A 12,938-nucleotide genomic window follows, 5' to 3' on the forward strand; every position below is an offset into this window, starting at 1 on the left:
AGGTTTGTGGCAGGGGTCATCAGTAGGGAAAGGATCCCAACCTTCGAGAGGATGCTGTGGCGAGTGTGCCGTGGAAACGTCTTTTTACGTCAGGCAGAAATTGAGGATCCCCTCGAGGACCCCACGACGGTGAGCCACGGAAAGGGATAGACAGTCAAAGAAATGGACAGGCAGGCAGACAGACACATCAACAGACACAGAGACACTTAGATAGATGTTATGTAATTACGTTTATGTGTGTTTGTTTTTTAAAAACATGTTCTTCTATTACTGATAGGGAGACCAAGTCCACAAGTCAGTGTTCATCATCTTCTTCCAAGGTGACCAGCTGAAGAACCGGGTCAAGAAAATCTGTGAGGGGTGGGTGCCCTACACCGGTCCGTTTGTCCATTTCACCTTGTTTGATTTCATTTTGCTTCACCGTTAGTTACCATTGGACAAGTGAAGTCGATGTTTAAAGAAAAGCCTTTAAGTCGTTAACCAAACCGAAGAGGACGTGGGACCAGTGTGTAGTATGAGTGTGTTCAAAGAGGGAAAGTGAGGAGAAAGAGGAGAAAGACTGTATTAGAGTGCCTTGGGTTCAACATGTACCGACAAATTGTGCTTTGGTACAACTTTTCAGGTTTCGCGCCTCTCTCTACCCCTGTCCAGAGACCCCCCAGGAGAGAAAAGAGATGCTGGCTGGGGTCAATACCCGTATTGACGATCTCCAGATGGTATGTTATTTTACCATTATAATAGTACATCCATCCATTATCTGAACCGCTTATCCTGCTCTCAGGGTCGCAGGGATGCTGGAGCCTATTCCAGCAGTCATTGGGCGGCAGGCGGGGAGACACCCTGGACAGGCCGCCAGGCCATCACAGGGCCCACACACACACAGTCATACCTAGGGACAATTTATTATGGCTGATTCACCTGACCTACATGTCTTTGGACATGGATAATAGTACATAAAGTATGAAAACACACTTCTACCATTTATTTTTGGCTACTATGACTTTACTTTTCTCTGTCTCACAATGGTCATTTAATGGACAGCAAAATATTTGTAAGGTTTTTTTTTTTTTGTGGATTTCCCCCCCCCTTTTTCTCCCCAATTGTATCCAGCCAATTACTCCACTCTTCTGAGCCATCTCAGTCTCTGCTCCACCCCCTCTGCCGATCCGGGGAGGGCTGCAGACTACCACATGTCTCCTCCAATACATGTGGAGTCGCCAGCCGCTTCTTTTCACCTGACAGTGAGGAGTTTTATCAGGGGGATGTAGCACGTGGTAGGATCACACTATTCCCCCCAGTTCCCCCTCCCCCCTGAACAGGTGCCCCGACCAACCAGAGGAGGCGCTAGTTCAGTAACCAGGATGCATACCCACATCCGGCTTCCCACCCGCAGACTTGGCCAATTGGGTCTGTAGGGACGCCCGACCAAACAGAAGGTAACACAAGGATTCGAACCGGTGATCCCCGTGTTGGTAGGCAATGGAATAGACCGCTATGCCACCCGGACGCCCGAATATTTGTCATGTTTATTGTCAGCATTTCATTCTTGCACTCTTGACCTCTGTTTAAATGAATGAGAAGTCCCAATCGAGTTGTCGTTGGCAGTCTTGATTGCACCTGAGTGATGTAACTAGAGAAACGCATATCCCTTCACTGAAATATCAACTATTTTAGATCAACTCATGGCATTATTGCTGGCAAAAGAAAAAGAAAATAGAGAGGGAGTTAGAGAGCTTGTAGTTGCCATTGAGGTACATGACCTTGGAATAAATCCCACATATTGTTTCAGCTGCTTTGCTACACGTGAAGCAGGAATTCGTTTTTTTTTTTTAAATAAAAGGTTAATAATTCTCTCAAAGAAAAGTCTTTGTTGCCCATGAAGCCAAAAAATGAATTAATTGTTGACATCTAAACACAACAGGATGTCTGTTCCCAGTTTCCATGTGGCTTTCTTTGATAAGATTACATCGCAAGCTACCAAAGTCCTCATGGCATGTTTGGCGTGTGTTTTCTTGTACATTGACTTTTGTCCTCTCATACAATGTTGTGGTTCCTCAAACCATGTCCTTATAAAGCATGGAAAAAAAACTTGGTTCTGCTTAAAAAGGAAGTCAGACACCGTGCCCCATGCCGACCCTGCCTTGCAGATGAAGCTCTATGAATTGAAACTTACTGCAATGGCAGATTTTAACCAAATGTACATAGACCAACGTGTGGGAGGAGGTAAGGAAAAGTCTGTTCAGTAGTACCGTTCTCCCACATGTCTTAAATGATATATGCATTAAAGGCATTTAGCCGGGGTGACTTATACTGAGTGCAAGAATAGAAGAGAAATGGAGCGAAATGCTAGTTAGGATTTGTTTTGTGTTGTTTTTTTACACATTCTCAAAGTTCAGCGTTTAAGGTTCAGTTTTATTTGTTACAGATGGACAATTGGTGTTGCAACACTGACCCACAGACACAAGGCAACCCATACAAATACAATAATTATAGAACATTAAAAAAATGTACACATTAAGGACAAGAAAGTGAACTAGACTAACAAGCAATTACAGTGTGTTCACACTTGGGTCCTCAACACATGCAAGATATATGTGCATGCAATTAAAGAACCAATAAAAACTTCAGATGAGTAAAATTATAGTATAAGGTAAAATTTTCAGGTTTAAGAAAAGCGATAGCCATGAGTAGAAATGAATGTTTATACCTGTTTGATTTGACTTTGGGGTATCTCAGCCCTATACCTATTTGAATTCACAATGACGATAAGATGAAATTCATGTCTTCCATACCAGAGATCACCTGAAAACAAGCCTATGTTTACCATTGCTAGTGTACCACAGATCCTCACAACATCTTTGAGCTTCTTTTTTTGTGGACCCCCCCCCCCCACCCTTTTTCTCCCCAATTGTACTTGGCCAATTACCCAACTCTTCTGAGCCGTCCGGGTCGTTGCTCCACCCCCTCTCCCGATCCAGGGAGGGCTGCAGACTACCACATGCCTCCTCCGATTCATGTGGAGTCGCCAGCCACTTCTTTTCACCTGACAGTGAGGAATTTCATCAGGGAACGTAGCACATGGGAGGATTACGCTCTTCCCCCCAGTTCCCCCCCCCCCAAACAAGTGCCCTGACTGACCAGAGGAGGTGCTAGTGCAGCGACCAGAACACATAGCTACATCCGGCTTCCCACCCGCAGACACGGCCACTTGTGTCTGTAGCCGGAGGTAACACGGGGATTCAAACCAGCGATCCCCATGTTGGTAGGCAATGGAATAGACTGCCACACCACCCAGACACTCATCTTTGGGCTTCTTTAAAGTCTCATTACCATCAGACACATTCATGTCACACAGGATATGTGTTTTTTCAACATCATTGGTAAATAGCATCAGGTAGTTGTTGAATATCTCTCTCTCGTTCTCTCTCTCTCTCTCCCTCCCTCATTTTTGGCTTCTCCATATGTCTCCTTTCCCCCTCCATCTCCTCCCGTGCTCGTCCTCTAGGTGCTGAACCAAACGGAGGACCACCGTCAGCGGGTCCTCCAGGCGGCCTCCAAGACCATGAGGGTGTGGTTTATCAAGGTGAGGAAGATGAAAGCCATCTACCACACGCTCAACCTCTGCAACATCGACGTCACCCAGAAGTGTCTGATTGCCGAGGTGTGGTGCCCTGTTTCCGACTTGGACTCCATCCAGTTCGCCCTGCGCCGTGGCACGGTCAGTTTGCCAGTCAGGCTTCCACACAGAGAAGATATGTTGATCTGAGAATTAACCACTTTGTTCGAGGATGCCCCGACAACTTTTTTTTAAGGGATCTGATTCAGAACATGAACTGGCGAACTTTCTATCACGTGTTTGCTTATACAAACCTGCTTCCTGTTTGTTATCATGTGCTTCGATTGTTGCAGGTTTTGTTTTGTTTTGACCACAAATAATCCGGTTTGTTCGTAATGTTGTTATGCATTTCATGTTCTATAATGGAAACAGTGACAGATTTGAATTGCTTTTATAAGTGACCGGTTCACAGACAGGTCACTGAAGCACTTTGTGTCACCTCATCCCAACACTCACTAAAATAACAAGAGGAGGCCGTTGCTGAAAAAATAGTAGCATGGTGCAAAACACAGCGGGTGTCCATGTCAGAGGCAGCTCGTGGACTTGGCACGACTGACCTGGTGTCGGTGTTTTCTGTTATTGCCATTACTTATAAGATTCTGCGAAGGTCTGACATAGTCATCTGGTCCATTCACCCTTCCTGTCATTGTTTATACAAGAAATGTAGCATTGAACAATACGCAGGATCTGATGTAATGGTTCCTACTAGTCTTAATGTGGTAGGGCTGAGGTTGTGTAAATCCACCTCCAGAGTGCAACAAATGGCTTGTAGTGAATCAGAATCAGAAACACTTTATTTGTCATTTCATTTCATGCAGTTGCGCACATGAAATGAAACAAAACATTGTTTCCCCCAGCCCACAGCAGTGCAACACAAAGACAAAAACACCTATCCAAAAACTATAAGAACACTTATATCCAGACTAACACATATATCTTAACTAAACAACAAAAAAAATCACTGTCCAGGAGAACAAACGCCAGCCAGGATGACTGTCTGAACTGCTTGGACTAGCCGTTAGCTTAGCCTGCCCTGCTTTCGTGTCCTGTCAGACCGCCCTCAGTGTTTCCTCTTCGGGCGCAGCTCCAGTCAGGACCTCAGTCCTTAGGCCCACAGGATATAGCAGACCAAGCTCCCTCAGCTGGTCCAACGCTAGCTCTCCCAGCCAGGCACCTTCGACACACCTCCACACAACGACACTAAAAGCACAGTCAAGGCTAGGTGAGGCCGCCGCCAGACCGCCCTCGGTGTAATTGCAGCTGCTGGTCTGCATGGGCTAGCAGTTAGCTTAGCCTGCCCCGCCCCCGCTTCAGCATCCTGTCAGACCACCCTCGGTATTACCTCTTCAGGCACAGCTCCAGACAGGGCCGTGGTCCCTGGGCCCACAGGATGCAGCAGACCAAGCTCTCCCAGCCGATCCAGCACCAGGTCTCCCAGCCATCAAACGAAGACAAACTTAGACACAGACGTGGACAAAGACACTGCATGGACGGTTCTGGGTGAAGCCACCGCAAACGTGAATTCGTGCCGCCATCTTCCCACACTGGTACTGGGTGAGGCCGCTGCAAACATGACTTTGTGCTGCCATCTTCCCACACCGGAAGCGGAAAATGGAATGACCATCCAAAACCAAGCCTTCTTTCTATACCTGCTCTCAGCATGCACAATAGTAAAAAAATGGAGGATATAACAGGATATGATCGCTCTAGTGTGTAAATAAATGGTCAGGTAGTGACCAAGGCTGTTTTAAGTCACTGTTTAATTGCAATTCTGGTAAAGCAGCCAGCTGTTTCTCAGATGCTATTTGTCAACACAAAAGCAGCCTTGTACCATGATGTGTTCTGTCTTGTTTTTCTCATTTGTGTTCTTTGGTCTCTAAAACATCTTGTGATGCAATTGTTTGTTAAAAAAACACATTCAAGAATAATACGAATAATTTTCATTGAAAAATTGGTAGAATGAGAGGAATCCACATTTATACCCTTCCTAACCATGTTAAAGCTACGATATGACATAACCAGAACATTAGTCATGCGCAGACTGACATCGATGTGATTTGCAGGAGAGGAGCGGCTCCACAGTGCCCTCCATCCTCAACAGGATGCAGACCAAGCAGACTCCACCCACCTTCAACAAAACCAACAAGTTCACCTCCGGTTTCCAGAACATTGTGGATGCTTATGGCATCGGGAACTACCGTGAGATCAACCCAGGTTACATTTCAATTCAGTACACATAACTTAGGGCTACATTTGAATTCACTATCCATAAATTTCATATGCATATATACTGTGTGTGTGTGTGTGTGTGTGTATGTGTGTGTGTGTGTGTGTGTATATTCACAACACACATACAGTATGTTCATATATATATTTATTGATATATATATTTGTTAAAAGAAACCGTCAACAGTAGGGAAAGTGCTCAACAAATTAGGAGCAAACTAATCCAGTGATTCAAGTAAATTCTTTATGAGACAGTACAACCCTGTTTCATGCCATAAGCAATCAACAGCTGTCAATAAAGTTACACCTTTACTTTATTTACAACTGATGATTGCTTTTGGCATGAAACAGGGTTGTACTGTTGACTGTCTCGTAAAGAATTCACTTGAATCTCTGGATTTTATATATATATGTGTGTGTGTGTGTGTGTGTGTGTGTGTGTGTGTGTGTGTGTGTGTGTGTGTGTGTGTGTGTGTGTGTGTGTGTGTGTGTATATATCAACACCGATACAGGAAAAAAAGTCGTGCCAAGTCTTTTTTCCTGTATCTGTGTTGATATTCCACTCATTAGTTGAGCACTTACAACACCATGATGGTTTCGGAAAAAAACACGCCATATATATATATATATATATATATATATATATATATATATATAGGCAGCTGATGAGTGCATTGAGCATGAAACAAGCTTGTTCTGCCATTAACAACTTTGAGCTATAAAAAATATATCTTTGCTCCTGAATTGTTGAGCTTTTTTCTACATCGAAGGTTTCATTGCAACATCCTGTGGACATATATATATATATATATATATATATATATGTAAATACTGTATGTGTGTGTGTGTGTGTGTGTTCTGTAGTTATAATATAGTTATATTAGTTGTGTATTAACTATGGTGGTAGGAATTCAGCACTTGATTCAGTTTCAGATTTCAGGCACCCATAGTTAAATTTCTGTTGGATTTAATAAAAGGCATACCAATTCATTGAAAGTAAAGATTTAGATTACAATGTTGACCACTGCAGTTTCCAGAATTTTAAAAGCTGACAATTACATAAAGGATATATTGTTAAGGACAGCCTCCCTAAACAACCAGTACTGCTGTGTGTTATTTTGTACAGATTGTGCGGTTAGTATGGGTTGAAAAACATATATGTCAGGGGACGTCTTTAATTTGATCAAAATCAAGCAAATACAAAACATTATGTGCAAACTATATTGAAAAAACAAGATTTTAATTGTAACTTTTCTTACTGATTTTGTGTCTACGTTAATGGACCTCTTGCATAGGAATATTCTGCCTGGCTCTTCGTAGTTATGATTTTGTAATAGGGCTCCATGATAATAACAAAAATGGAAAAAAAATTCTTTGTACTTCTGGAGAAGTAATTGCTTGGTTTGCTTGATTTGAGCATATATCGGTGTCTTCACTTGAATCTTGAGTTGGAATATATGAGAAAATGGCTTTTAGATGGCTTTCTGAAGTCTATCAGAATTTACAGTGCTTTGAATTTCAGAAATGTGACCCATCAATATTGCAGTATTGCAATTTGATTTTTTCTTGATTCCCTTTAGTATGGAATGTCCCTTACGATTAAATTTTCTATTACAGCCCCATACACCATCATCACCTTCCCCTTCTTGTTTGCGGTCATGTTTGGAGACATGGGTCACGGTGTGCTGATGACATCTGCTGCTCTCTACCTGGTCCTACGAGAGAGCCGCCTCCTCTCCCAGAAGAGCGACAATGAGGTACATCTCACCAGAAACACAGACGGCCAAATACACCTCTGCCCTCACATCAGAGCTCCTAATGCTGGGCTATATAGAAAATAATATTATAGGGGCATCCGGGTAGTGTAGCGGTCTATTCCGTTGCCTAACAACATGGGGATTGCCGGTTCGAATCCCCGTGTTACTTCCAGCTTGGTCGGGTGTCCCTACAGACACAATTGGCCGTGTCTGCGGGTGGGAAGCCAGATGTGGGTATGTGTCCTAGTCACTGCACTAGAGCCTCCTGTGGTCGGTCGGGGCGCCTGTTCGAGGGGGAGGGGGGACTGGGGGGATAGCGTGATCCTCCCACACGTTACGTCCCCCTGGTGAAACTCCTCACTACCAGGTGAAAAGAAGTGGCTGGCGACTCCACATGTATTGGAGGAGACATGTGGTAGTTTGCAGCCCTCCCCGGATTGGCAGAGGGGGTCGAGCAGCAGCCGAAATGGCTTGGAAGAGTGGGGTAAGTGGCTGGATACAATTGGGGAGAAAAAAGGGGGGAAATATAATATTTTTACGATAATCTTAGGGAATTTTACATATAAAGCATTACATATACACTCACTGGCCACTTTATTAGGTACACCTTGCTAGTACCGGGTTGAACCCCTTTTGCCTTCAGAACTGCCTTAATCCTTCGTGGCATAGATTCAACAAGGTACTGGAAACATTCCTCAGAGAGTTTGGTCCATATTGATATGATAGCATCACGCAGTTGCTGCAGATTTGTCGGCTGCACATCCATGATGCGAATCTCCCGGTCCACCACATCCCAAAGGTGCTCTATTGGATTGAGATCTGGTGACTGTGGAGGCCATTTGAGTACAGTGAACTCATTGTCACGTTCAAGAAACCAGTCTGAGATGATTCGAGCTTTATGACATGGCGCGTTATCCTGCTGGAAGTAGCCATCAGAAGATGGGAACACTGTGGTCATAAAGGGATGGACATGGTCAGCAACAATACTCAGGTAGGCTGTGGTGTTGACACGATGCTCAATTGGTACTAAGGGGCCCAAAGTGTGCCAAGAAAATATCCCCCACACCATTACACCACCACCACCAGCCTGAACCGTTGATACAAGGCAGGATGGATCCATGCTTTCATGTTGTTGACGCCAAATTCTGACCCTACCATCCGAATGTCGCAGCAGAAATCGAGACTCATCAGACCAGGCAACGTTTTTCCAATCTTCTATTGTCCAATTTTGGTGAGCCTGTGCGAATTGTAGCCTCAGTTTCCTGTTCTTAGCTGACAGGAGTGGCACCTGGTGTGGTCTTCTGCTGCTGTAGCCCATCTGCCTCAAGGTTCGACGTGTTGTGTGTTCAGAGATGCTCTTCTGCCTACCTCGGTTGTAATGAGTGGTTATTTGAGTTACTGTTGCCTTTCTATCAGCTCGAACCAGTCTGGCCATTCACCTCTGACCTCTGGCATCAACAAGGCATTTTCGCCCACAGAACTGCCGCTCACTGGATATTTTCTCTTTTTCGGACCATTCTCTGTAAACCCTGGTTGTGTGTGAAAATCCCAGTAGATCAGCAGTTTCTGAAATACTCAGACCAGCCCGTCTGGCACCAACAACCATGCCACGTTCAAAGTCACTTAAATCACCTTTCTTCCCCATTCTGATACTCGGTTTGAACTGCAGCAGATCGTCTTGACCCTGTCTACATGCCTAAATGCATTGAGTTGCTGCCATGTGATTGGCTGATTAGAAATTTGCGTTAACGAGCAGTTGGACGGGTGTGCCTAATAAAGTGGCCGGTGAGTGTATATCGACATATAAATATGTAAAAATACCATATTTACAAATCCAACTGAGGTTCGTCACATAGAGCTGTTCAGCAATGTAAAGAATAATATCAAACCGAATCTTATTTTCAAATAATACTTCCTTTAGATATTTGAGACCTAATTTTGTATCGGTGTTAGGTGATAGATCGCTGTAGCATTAATTTAGACAACAAAATTGTGTATCACGATGTGACAATATACCAATTTCATCCGATAGAATACCAGGGAAAGACAATCTTCTTCTGCTTTCGGCTTGTTCCCTGTTTCCCAGGGGTCGTCACAGCGGAATCAACAGTTTCCATCGGTACCCTGTGAGGGAACAACACCGATGGCGGTCTTGTCAATCCGCATAATGATCTGGCAAAATTTTACATCGGATGCCCTTCCTGACACAACCACTAACCCTATCGACGACCAGGGAAAGACAATAAATGATAATATTGAATCTTTGCACAGCCCTAGATGCAATCTGCCTTTATCCTGTAAAAACTGGGGCGAGTATCTCTGTAGACTCACTCGTCATTCTTACTGGTGTCAACCGCTGTCTTTTAGAGAATGCCTCTTCTTTCTTCATATGGTGTGTGCAACCTGTGAGCTCTTATTTGAAATGATATTAACCATAATGTTAACACGCCGGGTAGAAACGGTAGACAAAGCTCAGTCTTTATTAGGAAGGACTCGAGGAGAGGAGTCGTCTCCGTCCCGTCTGTGCGTTTATTTGGCACTAAATAAATGAACGGCGCAGCTCTCAAATATTCCCTTTTTGGGACAAAAGCAACAGAACATATAAATAAAGCTTCTCCTTTCAGGAGCGAGGTCCTCAGGTCAGGTCCAAACACATAGCCTCTCCAGGCTTTCAGTCTGCCGTCACGCCCACACCACAGGCCTTTCTCTCAGTGTCTGCTGTCAGACACATGATGTATAGTAAGATACAGATTTAAGGTTTTAAATCTTACGAAGCAGCTCTACCCGCTGCCTGACAGGCGCAGTCCCAAACACAGCCTGACTAGTCGCAACAGCAGTAGTTGTAGTCGATGGAGTAACAGTTGTAATAGAAGTAATCCTCAGCAGTAATATTGATGATATTGTGAGCATGATGGTAAACAGACTGTGTATATATATATATTTATATGCCTCACATTCACCCATTCACACACATTTATACACTGAAAAGCAGGTTAAAAACCTTACTTTTCAAAACAAACCTTACTTTTCAAAACAGCCTACAGGTAAGTTCGAAGTGTGTGTGTGTGTGTGTGTGTGTGTGTGTGTGTGTGTGTGTGTGTGTGTGTGTGTGTGTGTGTGTGTGTGTGTATGTGTGTGAGTTTCGTATAGTTTGCTATTTTTATATATTCTGCTCTGATTGTTGCTACTTTTAATTAATCAGTTTTTATGGCACTTTTATTTATTTTACTGTTTTAAACTTGTCTGTACTTTAATAAAATTTGTCTGTACTTTTTTTTTACCTGACTGTTGGTTTTTGTTTTTTTTTTGTGAGGGGGATTTTATTGTTTTATTGTGTGAAGCACTTTGTGTTACATTTATTTGTATAAAAAGTGCTATACAAATGAAGTCTGATTGATTGATTGATTGATTGATTGATTGATTGATTGATTGATTGATTGATGGTGGAGGCTGCCATGAAAGGCTCCAAACTGCTCATCAGTAGTAGTTAGGGGTTCCGTGTCTTGCTCAAGGACACTTTAACATGCTCTCTGGAGGAGCTGGGGATCGAACCAGCGACCTTCCGATTGCTGGACGACCCTCTCTACCTCCATGGCCATGCCACCCAGCAGTAAGCTTCAGCAGTAATATATTTTTTTTATTTTATTTTGTTTTTTCGGATTTTCCCCTCCCTTTTTCTCCCCAATTTTATCCAACCAATTACCCCACTCTTCCGAGTCGTCCCGGTCGCTGCTCCACCCCCTCTGCCAATCTGGGGAGGGCTGCAGACTACCACATGTCTCCTCCGATACATGTGGGGTCGCCAGCTGCTTTTCACCTGACAGTGAGGAGTTTCACCAGGGGAACGCATTCCCCCAGTTCCCCCTTCCCCCCCAAACAGGTGCCCCAACCAACCAGAGGAGGCGCTAGTGCGGCGACCAGGACACGTACCCACATTTGGCTTCCACCTGCAGACACGGTCAGTTGTGTCTGTAGGGATGCCCGACCAAGCCGGAGATAACACAGGGATTTGAACCAGCAATCGCCATGTTGGTAGGCAACGGAATAGACCTCTACGCTACCCAGATGCCCCCTCAGCAGTAATATTAATAATATTGTGAGCACAGTTGTTGCTGAGGCATGGCAGCAGCAACTGGGTTTGATTCCGGCCTTCCTGGGTCGAGTTTGAATCTTCTCCCCATGTTCACGTACATTTCACCCCCAGGTATTCTGGTGCCCCCCCCTCCATAGTCTCAAGACATGTTTGCTAGGTGATTTGGAGACTTGAGACTTTTAATTGCTCCATCGGTATGAGTTGTGTATGTGTGTGTGTGGGCGGGGGGGGGGGGGGGGCTGTGATGGACCGGTTACCTTTTCCAGTGTTTGCTTGGCCTTGGATAGGTGCCATAAAACCATTATCACCGCTGCCTCATTAAGTTGGTAAAGCCAGGGGGCGAATAAGTGAATGACTTGTTGTCGATGTTGAGTTTGTCACTATTCGTTTGTTGTCATGTAACCATTCGAATGTCATTTTTCTGTAGATGTTTAGCATGGTGTTTGCCGGTCGTTACATCATCCTTCTGATGGGGCTCTTTTCCATTTACACCGGCATCATTTACAACGACTGCTTCTCCAAGTCACTCAACATGTTCGGGTCGGGGTGGAGCGTCCGACCCATGTTTGGCCCAAAGGGGGCCAACTGGACGTGAGTATATTTTGTCAGTTTGCATATTTATATTGGGTATTGTCTGGAAAATTATGGAAATAATACGACACAATTTCCTGATTTTTAAGCTTTTAAAATCGAAAATGAATTGGGGGAAAAAAAGCATTCATGTTGTGCATTACCAATTTTAGACACCTTTAGACAGAATGATATGTCACATAATGATTTAATGAGGTTTCTAATTGCACAAAAAATCCCTGATATGTACATGTCTATACACTTAATGTAGTTAATTTACATAGGCCCGTGCTCATTTCAGTGCAACATTTTTTGATCTGAAAAATAACCTTTGGCACAATTACTGTGATCTTAGTACTAAATATATGGTATACTTAAAAAAATCAAATCTGGTCAAACAATTAATTTGTGGAAAAAAAATCATTAGAATTTAAATCGGTATTCAAATATTACTCAACTGGTTACATAATCAGTCCCCATGTTAAAATCATATCTCACCAGACTGCTTTAATGGAAATGCCACAAAACTATAGCGTTGATCCGTTTTCCTTACTCAAATTTGAGCTTTACATTTTATCATTCATGTTTTCAGCAGAGGTTCATGTCCCTTGGTCATTGTTTCAACCTCATACACCATCACATTACAGGCATTACCTTCATCAAAATATAACTATGT

At 43.7% G+C, this 12,938-nt stretch overlaps 1 protein-coding gene across 1 annotated transcript in view; it reads left to right on the forward strand.

The window, feature by feature from the left end:
• LOC130127050 (V-type proton ATPase 116 kDa subunit a 1-like) overlaps positions 1–12,938 on the forward strand; it is a 41,047-nt gene that overhangs the window by 7,985 nt on the left and 20,124 nt on the right. The window contains exons 7-13 of the mRNA XM_056296596.1: positions 3–129; positions 278–360; positions 623–716; positions 3,506–3,718; positions 5,680–5,830; positions 7,460–7,599; positions 12,120–12,283. Coding sequence (XP_056152571.1) covers positions 3–129; positions 278–360; positions 623–716; positions 3,506–3,718; positions 5,680–5,830; positions 7,460–7,599; positions 12,120–12,283 — 972 coding nt within the window. The remainder of the gene's footprint in view (positions 1–2; positions 130–277; positions 361–622; positions 717–3,505; positions 3,719–5,679; positions 5,831–7,459; positions 7,600–12,119; positions 12,284–12,938) is intronic.

Source organism: Lampris incognitus, chromosome 17 (assembly GCF_029633865.1).
Source record: "Lampris incognitus isolate fLamInc1 chromosome 17, fLamInc1.hap2, whole genome shotgun sequence".
NCBI lineage: Eukaryota > Metazoa > Chordata > Actinopteri > Lampriformes > Lampridae > Lampris > Lampris incognitus.